The sequence below is a fragment of the Castanea sativa genome, chromosome 11 (assembly GCF_040712315.1).
Source record: "Castanea sativa cultivar Marrone di Chiusa Pesio chromosome 11, ASM4071231v1".
Taxonomy (NCBI): domain Eukaryota; kingdom Viridiplantae; phylum Streptophyta; class Magnoliopsida; order Fagales; family Fagaceae; genus Castanea; species Castanea sativa.
This window is the reverse complement of record NC_134023.1, coordinates 50320187-50336744: the sequence shown is the minus strand read 5'-3', so window position 1 is coordinate 50336744 and position 16558 is coordinate 50320187. Positions and strand designations below refer to the sequence as shown.

General features: G+C 31.5%; 2 protein-coding genes across 2 annotated transcripts; both read left to right on the top strand.

The window, feature by feature from the left end:
* Positions 1-2165: 2165 nt before the first annotated feature.
* Positions 2166-6423, top strand: LOC142618007 (UPF0481 protein At3g47200-like). The gene is made up of 2 exons (XM_075790986.1): positions 2166-2378; positions 4870-6423. Exon 2 carries the CDS (start codon positions 4882-4884, stop codon positions 6214-6216), a length of 1335 nt encoding a protein of 444 aa, XP_075647101.1. The 5' UTR covers positions 2166-2378; positions 4870-4881; the 3' UTR covers positions 6217-6423.
* Positions 6424-10966: 4543 nt separating this feature from the next.
* Positions 10967-16558, top strand: LOC142615183 (UPF0481 protein At3g47200-like). The gene is made up of 3 exons (XM_075787879.1): positions 10967-11106; positions 11457-11780; positions 15078-16558. The coding sequence occupies exon 3, from the start codon at positions 15105-15107 to the stop codon at positions 16449-16451; it is 1347 nt and encodes a 448-aa protein (XP_075643994.1). The 5' UTR covers positions 10967-11106; positions 11457-11780; positions 15078-15104; the 3' UTR covers positions 16452-16558.

Genomic DNA, 16558 nt, shown 5'->3' with positions numbered 1-16558 from the left:
AAACCCTAAGCATGTTTTTAAAAGGTTTTTCAAAGAGAGAAGAATGTGCCTCTTTTGTAGATCTAAGGTTTTGTATCCAAAAGCTCTCTAGAGTCTTTGTTGAGTTGTGTGTCGAATCTTTTGTGAGATTTAGAGGTGTTTACCTTCATACACACACATTGAACTATCAAAATCAAGATTCACATCAAGAACTTAATGGTTGTTTCATTTGCTACATAAAGAACTTTAAAGAAGATTTTAAACCTTTGAGTAGAGTCTTAATGTCATAAGTAGGCGAATTTGTGGTTGCTACAGATCAAGAAAATAAGTAGTCCGTGAATTCAGAGCTGTCACATGGTCGTGGTAGTAAGTTTTCTAAACGAGGTAGTAATAGGATGTTAGTGGTCTAAGTCTTATTGTACAAACTTCAATTCTTTCATAGTAAATCTATTTTTACCTTGAGGATAACTAGGTTAAATTCTCCCTTGGTTTTTTACCGGTTTGGTTTTTTTGGGTCATCAGATCTTTGTGTTCTTTACTTTCCTCATCATATTTATTTTACACATCTATTTAACCTAGACTTAATTAACAAACTTGTTAATCAACTTGGCTTAATATTAGGTTAACCATATTGTGTTAAGGGGTCTAAAACTTAACAAATAGGATTTGAGACTTTGACTTTGTCGAAGTTGGAATTTTAATTCCATGGGTTATTTATATATTTTTAAAAAGTAATAGTTGCCCATTGTTCTTTGTGCTTAGAGCCTTGTGGAGCCATATTCACATTAGCGGATGTATAATCCTAAGATCAAACCCATCCCAAGAAAGTTTATACATAATAGGATAAAGTTTGGTAACAAATTTGGTTGTAACTTAAAATTACAACTTCACTCAACATCTTTTTATTGGATGTGAATTTTGAAAACTTTACTATTGGATTACATTTTCTTCTTATATCCTTCATATTTGCAAAATTCTCAGAAGATTAAAGATGGATAGTTATGTCATTAACTAAATATTTAAATTTCAATTTTTGTAGTCTATCATTATGCATAAAAAATAAATTTATATATCAAATAATAAATTACATCCGATTGATATGAAATTTGACATATATTTTAAAAATATAAAGAACATGTAATTCAATACTTAAATTCGAAAAATATGTAACTATGCTACTTTTTACGGTGAAAGTTATAGCCTAGGCTACAATTAAATTTGTAGGCAAACTTTTTTGTACAAATAATTATCAATCTATAGCCTTCAAGAAACTTTTAACAAACGTTACTAATTTAATTATCCAATAAGCAAACATTCCTCAACTACTATAACTAAAGACTAAAGAGAGACTTATAATTGTTCAAGGGATAGCATGGTGATTATAATATCATTAAAGATGTCTCATAATGTATGGTTTGGGAGAGAGAAATTTTGTATTAATTTGAGTACCTAAACAACTTCAATAATCCTAACCACAAGTTTGGTCCGCCATTTGGTAAACACAATGGGACCAATCATAAGGCACGCATGTGCAATCGAGTACGTGAGATGTGCTGGCCCCTTTTGGCTCTTGTCCTTGTGTTTGTTTTGTTTGTTCTTTCTAATGAAATCATTTATTCGGCAACCAACAATTATATCTTATAGAACAGAATTTGGGTCCTGTTTCTGCAATTCCGAGTGAATAAGATATAAAAGTAAAGTAAATAATTAGGTCATGTGTGAGTTCTCTTCTTGTCCCACAAAGACTCCGAAAGCAAGTCAATCCCACATCAATGTAAAGACCTTGAACTTTTCGCCATCTAGGATCCAGTAGATAAGTTGGTAGTGACACTAAAATAACCATTGTTGGGTTCTTGGAAAGGGAAGTTATTGGATATTTGGAGAGCGTTGCTCCCTATGAGAAGTGGGTCTCATCATGGGGCCCACTCCTCATGTGAGAGGGAAGAGCATTGCTCAAGAAGCATTCAATAAATTTCTTCTGAAAAATGACAATAACAATGATCCACGTGACTAAATTAAAGAACATACTATATATTACTGCAACTATGCAAGTCTTCGTTTCACATTGCATTATAATATACAACAATGCTAGACCTACAAAGTTGAATTATTCATATAGCTTCCTTAAATTTCGATTTTCATTGGCTCTTTCAAATCTACACTTCTATGCGTCTTGTGAGAGATCACACTATAAAATAGGAGCGCAAGAGGAATTTAGCTAGGAAAAGCTATCAATGTACAAGATATTACCTATTATAATTGAGTTTTAGCTATGACCGAATGGAGAATTGAGAGATCCAAATCCAAAAGCTTACTTCATCAGGCATGCACCTCTAGCTGACTGTACTGTCCCAGGGGAGCTAAGTATTCAAGCATTCTCTTCAAGATAAAATTTGCAGGTTCTTTGCTCCATCCTTTCACTTTTTTTTTTTTTTTTTTGTTCTTCAAGATAAAGTTTGCCAAAATATTGATCATTTAATAATTTAATTTAGTTCATACTCCGTAACATGTAAACTTTGGGATTTTAATTTTTAACTTTTAAATACACATTGCGAGGTGGGTCTCTAATAGGTAGGGGAATTCAAATTCATAGTCTTTCTTCTATGAGAAAATTGGGAAACTTTTTCTCAAAGTTATAAGATTTTTGGCGTGATGAAATTGAAAGAAGATTGTTTGTTTGTTTCTTTCTTTCTTTTCCAAAACCTTTCCACTCATTCTCTTTCCCTCTCAATGCAATTCTTTTCTATGTCGTTGTAACATTGTCTTTGATCAACCATGAAAATATCAAATGCGGTATGCGGTATGTGTCTTCTAAATCTATACATTTACATAGACATGGCAGATAAAATTGGCCTGACTCGACTCAAATGTGAACTTTTTGACCCGAATAAAAAGGGTCAACTTGTTCTTTTTTTGCGGGCCATCCAACTTAACCCAGCTAACTAGTGATCTGACTCTTTTTTTTTTATTTTTAAGTATTCAAACTACATGCCAAGGTGCTAGGTGTATAGACATAAAGAAAAAAAATACTGCACTATGTCTAGCCATTTAGTATCCACCTAGTGGCAGCGGCCAAGCTCCCATTTACTTAAAAAATAATAATTAACTGAAAGGGAAAAAATTCAAAAGGCAAAAATGTTTATAACTACACGTCTATACTACTAACCATCTAACACTAAGTTAAATACTAAGACTAATTTACTAACACTAAGTCTAACTAGCGCAAAACAAAACTAAGGTAAAAGAAAAGATCCAAAAGTCAATATCATTAGTAAACTTTGAATTTGAAGTATGTGAACTTAAAATATAAACTTTTTAGTACTCGTTAGGATCTCTATGTCTCTCAAGTTGTAAAGTTGTAATATTAAGCATTATGCTTATGAGTTATTAACATGGAAGATTTTGTTATTATGATTGTAAAGAATTTTAGTCATACTCAAAACTGTTAGAATTGGAAAGGTATGGAAAATTTTATGTTTTTTGGTTTGTTTATTTTTTATCTTATTTTTGCCCTTCACATGTATAATAGTAATACAAATAGTTTAATAATAGTAGGTGTCTACTTAACGAAAAAACCAATTGGTGCCATAGTCTTATGATAAAGATCAATCATTATGGAGTTAATGTCACAAATGTAAATCTATTGTATTTATACAAAAAGAAAATTAATTAGAATTGGAGGAAAAGTGCTTGATTAATTTCCAAAAAATACATGGTAGAAATATAAATTTTATTTCTTCAAAAGATAATTATAAACTTTATTATAGAAAATACGAATATTTCATTGTTTAAGGACCTTTTTCTAAACCTGCCGACATATGCACACTATGTTATTGATTTATTTAATTTCAATTGCTAAGAAACGATATTTTCTTATTTAATGTATGCTTTATAATAATAGATGAAGAGTAAGATTACGTTTAATTAAGACCTTAAAATTTTGTGGGTTCTAGTTAGCTGGTAAAGTCTCTGATGGTTGTATAAGAGATCTGAGGTTCTATTCCCGCCTACACTAAAAACTGATTGGTGTCTTGGTCTGATAATAAAGAACTATTATCAAGAGCAGACGCCATAGGTTGAAACTCTCTCAAAAAGACCTTAAAATTTTGTTCATTAATTCCTTTTTTAATTCAATTTTATAACAATTTATCTTCTGGTCTTGTTTGGTGTTTCGACGATGTTTAATTTAATAGTAAAAAATTAGAAAGAAAAAACTAAACAAAAAAAAAACCATGGATATATATATATATATATATATATATATATATATAAGAGAGGTGTTAGAATTGAAGCTATTACAATAGAGATTAATTTTATAGTTCATATGTAATATTACGAATCTAAAGATATATCTAGTATCATATTACTAAAACTTTCTTATAGTATGACTTCAAAAAAAAAAAAAAAACTAACTTATATTATTAAATAGAAGTATAATTAATTGGATTAAGTATTTTTTATATTTTCTAAGTTGTTTTGGATACATTGATAGTCGGAGTTTTGAGAAATTTGAATCTTGAATATCTCTATTGAAAATATTAGAATGTAACAGTTGAGCTGCAATACACTTGTTTATATTTTATAAGTTTAAATACATGAATTTACATGCAAACATAATTGATACACAATTAAATAATAGAATAATCAGAATCACACTTGAGATAAAATTGGGGTGCAAGTAGAGTCTAATTTGGATTCTTGGTTAAATTTTCTCTCAACTTCTCCTTTTATATTTTATGTAAGATTTCCTTGACACTCTCTAAACTACTAGATCTAAACTCTTTTTGGTTTCTATTTCAACTGAATTGGCTGCAAATTGTGCCTCTCGGAATAAGATTTGGAGTTAGTGATTGCATTCTAGTGCTAATGATTGTTGTTTTTTGTCACTAGGAAAAGATTGCCATGCCTGCCAGTTTCGCAGAAGAGACTATCATTGACATATCACTAGTCAGGGAGCCTAATTGGGACCCGGATTGTTGCATCTACAAGGTCCCCAAAAGACTACGCAATGTAAAGAATGCAGCCTACACTCCAAAGCTTATTTTAATAGGCCCTGTTCATCACAACAGGGAGGAACCAGAGGACATGAAGATCATGGAAACTCTGAAAAAAAGATATTTCAAGAAATTCTTTTCTCGAACTAAGAAAATCCAAGAAGATTTTGAAAAGATCGTTGAAGAAAACAAAGATAAGATCCGCCATTGTTATGCTGAAGAGATCACTCTACCTGAAGGGAAAAATTTTGTGGATATGATTCTCCTGGATTCTATCTTTATCATTGAGCTTTTCTTGAGGAGTGAAGCTAAGGAAGAAGAAAAGGATTATATACTAAGTAAACCATGGCTAAAGGATGGTATAAGGCAAGACTTGATATTACTCGAGAATCAGGTTCCATTTTTTATTGTTGATGAGTTGTATCAAGATTTTGCAAAGTCTACAGGCATTCAAACTTCCTTTCTTACGCTTGCTTGTAAGTACTTTTTTAACAGCGAGGAGGAAATATGCGATGAGAAGATAGTAAAACATTTCACTGATTTGCAGAGATATTTCTTCAAACCACCCAACCAGAAACCTGGGGATCCTATTGAACATCGACATAGTGCAACAAAACTGGAGATGGCGGGATTGATATTCCAAACTCAAAAAGGACCAGAAAAAAAGAGAAGCTTACTTAACGTACAAATCCAGAAGTGTAATAAGTTGTCAAAAATATTTCCATGTTTCAATTGCTCATGGCTCTGGGGTTGCATACCGTGCTTGAAAAAAATTCCATACTTGAAGTGTATGCAAACTCACTTGGTAGTTCCACACTTTGTGGTAGATAACAAAACTGAAGACCTTTTTCGAAATCTCATGGCCCTTGAGCAGTGTCATTATCCAAAAGAAGCTTACATATGCAATTATATCTTGCTATTGGATTTTCTTATCAACAATAAAGATTATGTGGAGTTGCTTGTTGAGGAAGGAGTTATTGTCAACTCGTTAGGCAGCAATGAAGCAGTTGCCGAAATGGTTAACAAACTTGGCCACGAAATTGTGGAAGTAAATTCCTATTACCATGATGTTGCTGAAGATCTTAATAGTTACTACCGTAACCTGTGGAATCAAAATATGGCATCCTTAAAAACAGTATATTTTCGGGATATTTGGAGAGGAACAGCAACTGTTGTTGGGATCATTGTCCTTGTGGTAACTATCATGAATTTCCTTAGGCCCTTTGTCTTCAAGCATATTTAAGTTTTGTTTCTGAAATAATATCATGCTAGTTAGAAGTTTGCCATTGCAAGTAGCTGATTTTGAAGTTGTGAATCTGTTTAGTTTGTGTTATTATTTCCTTTCTAAAAATTTCTACCTTGTACTTCAAATTTTGGCTGTCCCAAACGTTGTTTCAGTACCGATCTAGAGTTCTTATTAAGTTGTATGTTTTGTGTTCCCTAATATATACCAGAGTTATATATACCCTTTTCACTATAACATCAGATTGTATTACACTAATAAATGCATTCTTCTGCTGGTCAGAGTGTATAAGAGTTTCTTACAAAATAATTTTTGACAGACCAATTACGGGTCACAGAACATGTTTATTAGTAAACTCAGACTAATGATCCACTTGCTCAGGAATGTCCAAGAAAATTAAATAGGGTGACTTAAATAGGTTCAACAATCCCAGTGGTTAATGGCAGCTCCAGGATTATTTTTCAGGTTGATCGTTAAGAAACTTAAATTACATAAAATTTAATTAAAAAAAAAAACTTCATATATTGATCTAACAAAAAAAATGCACACGCACAAATACATAAAGTCTTACAATTTTTTTCTACAAATTTTTTTATTTTGAAATTTTTAACATGATAGTTTCATTACCAATGTTACAAGTTACATCTCTATAAAAATTTTAGTTAGATAAAAATTCTCTTAGGATTTATTTATTTATTTGTTAGGACCGAATATATTGTTAAGGGAACTAAAATTTAAGGACAAAATTTGTTTACAAATTTAATTATACCCTAAAGTTACAACTTTCGTTAAATAAATTAATTAACATGGCCACATATTTTGTAAATCTAATTATTGAATTGCATGTCCTGTATGTTCTTAAATCGCATGTCAAATTCCATGTCAATCATATGTCATTTACTTTTGATCCATAAATTTATTTTTATGTATAATTTTAGATTACAAAAAACTCAAAATTTAAATATTTGATTGATGACATAACTATTAATCTTTGATCTTCTTGAAATTTTGCAAGTATGGAGGATAAAGAAAATGATATCTATTTGTGGATTTGTCAAAATTCACGTTTAATAATAAACAAATAATTGAGTAGAGTTATAGTCTTAGTTTATAATTAAGTTTGTTACTAAATTTTGTCTAAAATTTAAATATGTTGCCCTAAAAAAATTTAGGGTGGTCACAAATATTTTTTAAGGATTAAAAAAAAGGGGCGGCAGTACACTTCAACTTCAAAATTTATTTTTTTTAATATATATATATATATATAATATTTTTTTTAGTTTAATATTTTAATTTATTCTTAAAAATTGTTACTTTTGCACACTCTTACTTAATTTTTTTACACCTTTATTACAAATATTTCCAACTCTAGAAGTAAAAATAAGTGTTTGTGAATTGTAAGTGTCACTCTTTCTCATAAATTTATATTAGAATAATGTTACAACCATAAACAATTTTATAACATTTTAAAAAAATGTGTATGTGGCCAACCTCTTATTGGTTTTCATATAGATCCACCATTAATATTATTTTTTCATTTACTAATAATCACTTACCACATTAGCAGATTGTAAATTTTTTTGTAAAATAGTTTGTATCTCTAGCATTATTCTTTATATTATATGTGTGTGAGTGTATCTAATATTGATTGTGTGCATTACTTTTTGTTATAATGTTATTTGTGTAAATAGTGATGTGTGTTGGAAGTTTGTGTGTAAAGTATAAATATAAGGGAAATGTTTTAACATAACTTTCATGGGAAATATAACAATTACTCTATATAATTTAGTAATTAGGAAATAGAGAGGGTTTGTTGCATGTGTGTGTATTGTTATCATGTTATAATAACTTTCTGTTATAAAGTCAGAAAAATTCAAGAAAAAAATTGTAGAGTTAGTGATTGTTCAAGTATTTGATTGGTTAAGTAGACATGTGGTGTATTATTTATGTATGAATGAGTGTGGTTGTTTTCATCAATAATTAATACAAAACCAATGAGTGATTCATTTAGTTTAAAATATTTTTATAAAAACAAAGACAAATAGTTAATAACAAGTACACAAAAATAAAAATGTTAGACAAACTTATCAAAATAAAATAGTCATAGCTACCCACAATGACAATAAATACTCATAATGAACTATCATATAACAATTCAAAATTTGAAAACTTGTAAAAGAAAATTGTAAAACTTCAAAATTTTTTTTTTTTTTTTTTTTGTTGTTGTTGTCAATAACTTGATATTTTCAAGTTCTCATTTTCTTAATTTTTTTTTTCATTTAAGTTTTTCAATGACCCTCCCTAAACAAAATTCTTGAAGCCGTTACTATTAAAAAATCATAAATTTTTAAAATCTATATATAATAATTTTTTTTTTCTAAGTCAAGGTGGTCCTATGACCATCCTGAACTGAAAGTGGAGCGGCCAATGCTATTGGTATCGATGCCAAGTCAACACCTAAGCCACTTAGAGCTAGGCCTTATCCTAAATTTCTTTTTGAAGGTTTCAAGTCTCCATTAATGGTAGAATAATTGCTAATTTTTTTTTTAAGAAAAAGAACTATATATATATATATATATATATATATATATATATATATATGCGTGTGGGAGGTGAGAGGGGGGAGGGGGGAGGGGTGGAGTTTGCATCATTTCTATATCTTTAGGAAGTCTTCATAAATATTGAGCCAATAGAAATTTAATACAATTGAAATTAATTTTTTTTAAAAAGCTATTATGAATTAGAATGAATGTACCAAGTAATCATTAAAAAAATATAAAAAGTTAAATAAAAACTATTTAGATATTTTAAAAAATCATTAAAATCTACCGCATAGGTAATGAACTATCCCTAATTGGTCCTTAGCCTTCTCCTCCTATTTCGTCTGTACCTTTAGCAGTTCAGCTCATCTGGATAAGGATAAGGAGGTTGTCTAATCAACCTTGTATGGCCTTTTGAATCTTTGACCCTCAAAAAAGTTTCGAGCATGCCCTGGAACGTCTTGAGAAGGAGCTGGGATAAAGTATTTTGAATGCATGTATCATTCCACTCATATGAGGTGAACCTCATATTTATGGGGCTCATTCTCACATGAGTGGGAGGATGTAAATATAGTGTGGAATTCACTATTATGTGAAGATATATGTATCCAAAATTCCTTTTATTTTCTCAAGCTAATTTATGTACGAATTCCTAAAGTTATTGTACTTGTTTATTCATTTTTCTCATCATGTTTTCCTAGGGGCAAACTTTTACCAAGGACTAATAGTTTTAACAAACCAATGAACTAAGATGTCAACTGCCATGAGTCTGTGACCAAAGAGAGACTTGTACCCAAGATATGTGTAACTTAGTTGAATAATATTATGTTATCTTTTATTAGAAAAATCAGAGTTTAAATCAGTTTCTCCATTATTATAAATAGAGTCCGGTTAATATCTCCTTAGAGTATGCATTAACCATTTATTTAAAAAAAAAATTTATGAAGAATTGAAAAAACTATTAAAATGGTTAGTTACTTTTCATTTTTTTTCATATAAATTTTTAAAAATGATTTACTAAAGTATGTCCTAAAAGTACACATTAATAAATCCCAAATAAATAAGTGGATTATAAAAAAAATTGTCACGTGTGCTTCTTTTCAAATAATTAGTATTAATGGTGGAAGGTGGGGTTGAATACCTAATTAGTAATTACTTCAATAATAGTAACTTGGTGCACCTATGGTACACATTCAATCACAATGGAACCTATCATGTGCCAGGCACGTGCAACTGAATGTGTGTTTTATGTGGGCACACATCTCTTATGAATGTGACTATTTCTTTAACAGGATAGACTCTAGTACTATTTCTATCTACCGTTCTTTGAGAATAAGATGTAAGTGATTCAGGTCTTGTGATGTTTATCAAAAAAAAATCAGGTCATGTCGGAGTGGATCCTGTTTCTGTTCTAGTCACTATACAAATACTAAAAACAAGTCAGGAAAACATTAATCATTCATGGGGCGTGGCCCTTAATTTTGACTATTTTCACCTGCCAGCTTATGCAACTGAAAGTGGCAACATTAATCATTCTTCTTCTACTTTCTTATTTTATTTTATGTTTTTTAATTTTTTTTTAACTAAAAATAGTTTTTTCTGGCATGTACTCAGCAACTCTAATACAATGAGTAATACGGGTATCAATCGAACAATAATGAAATGTGTCACACTTAAACCCCACAACCCTTACAATCACGAATGATAGGGAAACGATAACTTCCTATGGTTGAACCACACCTCTTGGGTGGTCATTAATCACTCTTGTCTTCAGAGAAGGAAAAAAAGATAAGAAAAAACAGGACTATGGCATTGGTCCTTGCAACTAATGAACAAATTGATGGTTGTGACTTGTAAGTTTGTCAGAAAGACGTCATAGTTATGAACTTGTTGTACCTGCTCTATTTGTTGATGTTGTATTGTTGCTGTTTTTTTTGTTTTTGAATTTTGTTAATGGATGGGTATTTAATAATTAATTATTTTAAAAAATATTTTTTAAGAGAATTGAAAAAGTATTAATAATTTTTTTAAATTTTTAAAAAATATTTTTAAATATTAATGGTTCAATGTGTGCTGCACACATTAACGGACCCTTTGTTTTTGGTTTTTTGAGACATGTGCATGTTCTGTTTGAGAGACAAAGGGACAGAGGGGGTATCACCCAATAAATAGGAGCACAAGAAGATTTTAAGAATTGCTGTAATTGTACAAAAGCACAAGATTTTTTCTTCGATCTTGAGTGAGTTTTAGCTTTGAGGAGAGAGAAATCTAAAGGTTCAAGATCTCTATCAGATTGTGATGTTTCTTGGAGTTAAATATTGAAGCATCTTCTTCCAAATAAAATTTTCAGGTTCTTTGCTCCATCCTTTCACTTTATCTTTGTTCAAGTTAAATTTGCAGGTTTTTTTCTCCAGCCTTCCATAATTCATTTTTGTTCTAGTAATTTAATTGACTTCATATTTTGTAATTTGCAACAAGTGCTTCGGGATTTTAATTAAAAAATATACCTTGAAAGGTTGGTTTCTATTTTCTAATGCTATTAATTAAATTAGGTCATGTGTGAGTGGATCCTGATTCTCTTGTTTTCACACAAAGACTAAGAGCAAGTCATTTTTTAAGTGTGGCCCTTCATATCTGACCATTTTGGCCAGCCAGCTTATAAGTTGAAAGTGACAACATATATATCATTCTTGTCTTCAGGAAAAAAGATAAATGGCAATGGTCCTTGTTACTAGTTAACAAATTAATGGCTAGTAGGTGAGAGTGAGAATGACGCCATTACTATGACGTGTTTTGTGCCTTTGCTGTTTGTGAGAGAGGGATCACACAATAAATATGAGGGCAAGAAGGTTTTAAGAATTGCTATCGAGTGTAAAAAAGTACAAGATTTTTTCTTCCACGAGTGAGTTTTAGCTATGAGGAAAGAGAGAATCAAAAGAGTCTTAGCCTTGCTTCGTTGGACATGAATTGTGCTGTTTCTTGGAGTCCAGTGTACAAGCATTTTCTTCCAAATAAAGTTTGCAGGTTCTTTGCTCCATCCTTTTACCTTATTTTTGTTCAAATAAAATTTGCAGGGTGTTTACTTCATCCTTTCACTTTACTGTTCTTCAAGATAAAGTTAGCCAAAAATTGATAATTTAGTAATTCAATTGAGTTTATATTTTGTGCTTTGTACTTCAAGATTTTAATTAAAAATATATCTTGTGGGTAAAGGTTTGGGTCTGATTCACAAGAGCACAGGACCCAAGCTGGTTCTGTACCTTGCAAGGTTGGTTTATAGCGATGAAGTCAATACCATACCGGAAGCTATACTGGTTTGGTCACCGGTATGATATACTTTAGATACCGATCAATACTGGTGTACCGTTTCGGGTTCACTGCTATTTTATATATATATATATATATATATATATATATATGTATATACACATACACCAAAATCTCTAGAACCATGTTTATAAACATATAATATTTCACTTATATTATAGTAAATATAAAAGTTTACTATAAAATTTACTTCAATTCAGAACAAATTATTCATAATTTTAGACTTTAGTATCAATTAAAAAAAAACACAATATAAAAAATAGAAAGCTTAGTTGTTCATTGTATACTAAGAAAACAAATAATACTAATAAGTTAATGTAAATAAGTTATCATTATACCCTTACAAAAATTCAAAAATTATAAAACTAAAAAAAAAAAGAAAAAGTTTTTTTCTATACCGGCTAGTACGCCCGGTACGGGCCGGTATTGCTCGAAATTGGTCTGTATGGCCGGTACGCGACCAGTACGGCCAATATTTTTTCTAGTACAATATAGAAGTGTACGGGTACCGGTGCACTAGCTGGTATGGTATGTACCGGCCGGTACGGCCGATACCAGTACAGTATCGATCATCCTAGTTTATAGTGTTTTATAATCATCTAATTGGAAAGTAGATCGGTGGGTTTCATTAGTTCAATAACTTCAGTTGACTAGTAATATAGATTATTATGGGGTAATTACCACCTCAATATTTTCACATTTAAAAACAAAAAAACAAAAAAACAAAAAACCCAAAAAATAAAGATCTAAAGTTAGGGTTTTATAAAAATTAATATTCTCATTCCAACCACAAATTCTACCTAGTAACAATTACAAGAATGCAACAATTTCCAGCCTCAAATTAATCCTTTTACGAGTGAGTGAGTGGGAGTTTTTTTCATTCTTTCTATTTGTCTTTACCTCACAACCAACCATTTGTTAGTGGGTAGTAGTGATTGGCTGGAGGTCTGGATGGAAAATAATGGTGAAGATTGGGGTTCTTCTGGCTGTGGTTATTGTGATGCTGGGATTTGCTTTTGAGTTCTTCTAGTTTTTCTTTTTCTTCTTCTTCTTCTTCTTTTTTTTTTTTTTTTTTTTGGGGTCCACATAATTGTGATTGAAGTTCTGCAGCCCATATTTTTATTTTTTTTTATTTTTTTTTTTTGTTGCAGCTTTTGATACTTATTTTTGCATCTCTGTGGCCTATGTATTTCAATCGTTGACAAGATATCATACACCTTTGAATCATTGACCCAAACATATCAATGAATGTTTACAAGCCTTGAATCCTTCCAATAGAGTATAAGGAAATTAGTGTATCTTTTTTTTTGGCTCCTGGCCCTAGTATCCTTCCATTCTCAAATCCCCTTCAATTTTCTGGATATTTTTTGGATGATGGATTCTATAATTCATAAGGGTTAGAGAAAATTTTTCTTGAGAGACTGTTGATCCATTTTCATTTCTTCTTTTTTTTCTTTTTGGTCTTAAAAGTTTTTTTTTAATGATAACTAATAAAGGGTTATGTTTATCTAACAAAGACGACTTCAAGTGGATAAAGTGACTATTTTCAAACCACATATGTCAAAGTGATTTCTGGCCTCACTGTAGGATAGCTAAACTGCAACTACCCCACTACAAAACTAGGATTGAAAAGGATGGTTTATGAAAAGAAGGCTACATTTCATTGTCCATCCCATAAATTTTATACACGTATGATACCCTAAAGTAAAGAAAAGTGGGGGAAAAAAGTAGATAAAGAATCACATAGAAACTCCAAATATTACCTAAGTTGATGAAAATATATTAAGACAATGTTGTGTGGCGTAAAATATTTTCTTAAAAACATTTTTAATGTTCCGGGGTATTCATTTGGTGCTTCATAAATCTTGGTCAAATCATAAATATTTTAGTTTACCAGTAAATTCCTTTTGTTAGGGCATTCCCATTAGTAGAAAATAAAAGAAAAAAGAAAAAAATAAATAAAAATGTACCCACGTCTCATTCTTTATTTTACACAACATAGTAATAAAATAATATATTTCTTTACCCCTACTAGCATGAGCAATTGCCAAAACAACCCCAACCACCCCACACCACAACTAGCACAGTCACTGGGCCCATCATCTCACAAAATCCATTACCAATCTCAACCCAAATCAACACAAAAGCCAAATCAGTACCCACACAACCCATTTCTACCAAGATCAAGATTCTCCACAATTGAGCTTGTCCAACCATGACAGGCTCCACTGCAAGCTTTGCCGAGATCGAGATTCTCCATCAAACTTGAGATTATAACCCCATAAAAATTTATCGATAATGGTCTTCATCTCATCACAAAGAGTTAGAGGTGATCAAAACAGCTCAAAGCGTAAGTAAGGACCGCTTTCAAAAGCGGAAGCACATGTCCCAATTTTAGGCAATAGCAAAATGTCTTTCGCAAATATGTTGTACAACTACAAAGTACGTTTAGATACATTCGAACACAATGTCGATAATGAAAATGAGCTTTAGAAATATTTTCAAAATAAATAATAGAAACAAAGAGAACTAGAGAGATATATAAACACAACACACAAAAGAGAATACTAAAGATTTACATGGTTTGATTTTAGGCCTATATCCGTGGGCGACAAGAAGAAGAAAGTTCACTAAAAGATTTAGGGAATACAAATTAATATGTAAACAAAAGCCACAAAGCCAAACACCAATGTGTGTGTGTCTATACATATATATCTTTCCATCTTGGCCCATGTGTTTAGAAGATGATGTGATATTTATATGGGATTGGGGTTGGGTTGGAACCTGGAGCAGGTATCATTATAATGCTATATTATCTGCATGTATCAAGTATGTATCTTTATTGGGACAATTTGTGAATTCTACAATTGTGTTTGATCTACACATTGTGAAAGTGAGGACGCATTTGTCATATCAAAATGGAAGTTATTGCAAATGATATCCTGGGATAAGTTTTGGGTTTAGTGTTAATAATTGTTGTTTGTCTGTCACTAGGAAAGAGGTACCTGTCAATCAAAACAGATGGCCAATTCAACCACTTCTAGTGATTCTTTTCATGAAAAAGAACTTGAATGCAAAGAAATTATCATTCAGCAACCCCACTGGCGCCCCGAGTGTTGCATCTACAAGGTCCCCAAGAGACTTCGTGAAGTAAAGATGGAAGCCTACACTCCAAGGCTAATTTCAATAGGCCCTGTTCATCGCGACATAGATGCATTGAAGGAAATGGAAAGCCTTAAACAAAAATATTTCCAGGAATTCTTTCAGCGGACCTGGAAATGCCAGACGGAATTTAAAAACATCGTTCAAAGAAATGAAGACAGTATCCGGCATTGTTATGCACAAGACATCTCTCTACCCAAAATGGAAGTTTTTGTGGAAATGATTTTACTGGATTCTATCTTTATCATTGAGCTCTTCTTAAGGACTGCTACAAGGAAAGAATGTCAAAAGGATGATTATATATTAAGTAAACCGTGGCTAGAAGAAGGAATTAAGCATGACTTGATATTACTTGAGAATCAGCTTCCATTTTTCATTCTTGACGAGTTACATCATCACATTGGAAGGTCTACAAGCATTCATGAATCATTTCTTAAACTTGCCTGTAGTTACTTTTTTCCCAGAACAAAGAAAATACCCATTGAGAAGGAAGTAAAACATTTCACTGATTTGCAGAGAGATTTCTACTATCCACCCAACTTGAAAACTGGAAGCACTATTGAACATCTACATAGTGCAACAAAGTTGGACACGGCAGGATTGAAATTCCAGGTGTGTAAGGAAGATCAAGCAGAAAGATTTTTACTTGACATTGAAGTCAAGAAGCCGAATCCCTTAGAAATTTTTCCGAGATTCAAATGCTCGTGGCTCTTGCAATGCTTACCATGCTTAAAATGCTTTTGGTGCTTGGACCGTCTGCAAACTAGATTGGTAGTTCCACGCTTCGTGATGGATCACGGAACAGAAGACCTTTTCCGAAACCTCATGGCCCTTGAGCAGTGTCATTATCCATTCCAAGCTTACATTTGCAATTATATCGTGCTATTAGATTTTCTTATAAACACTAGAGAAGATGCGGAATTGCTTGTTGAAAAGAAGATTATTGCTCACTCGTTAGGCAGCTATAAAGCAGTTGCCCAAATGGTTAACAAACTTGGCCAAGAAATTGTGGAAAAAAATTCATGTTACCATGATGTCGCTGAAGATCTTAGTGAGCACTATGGCAACTGGTGGAATAAAAATATTGCATCCTTGAGAACAATATATTTCCGTGATGTTTGGAGAGGCACTGCAACTTTTGTTGGAATTGTAGTCTTGTTTGTAACTGTTGGGAATTTCCTTAGGCCTTTTGTCTTTCACAAATAAGTTTCCTTTACTACGATACTGTAATATCAGTTGGAAATCTGGCTTTGCCTGTAGTTGTTTTAAAATTTTATCATTAAATTTAGCTTGTGATATCCTCTCCTTCCTAA

Excerpts from the sequence above, each read along its gene's own strand:
- LOC142618007 (XM_075790986.1), top strand. The coding sequence starts at position 4,882 with ATGCCTGCCAGTTTCGCAGAAGAGACTATCATTGACATATCACTAGTC.
- LOC142615183 (XM_075787879.1), top strand. The coding sequence starts at position 15,105 with ATGGCCAATTCAACCACTTCTAGTGATTCTTTTCATGAAAAAGAACTT.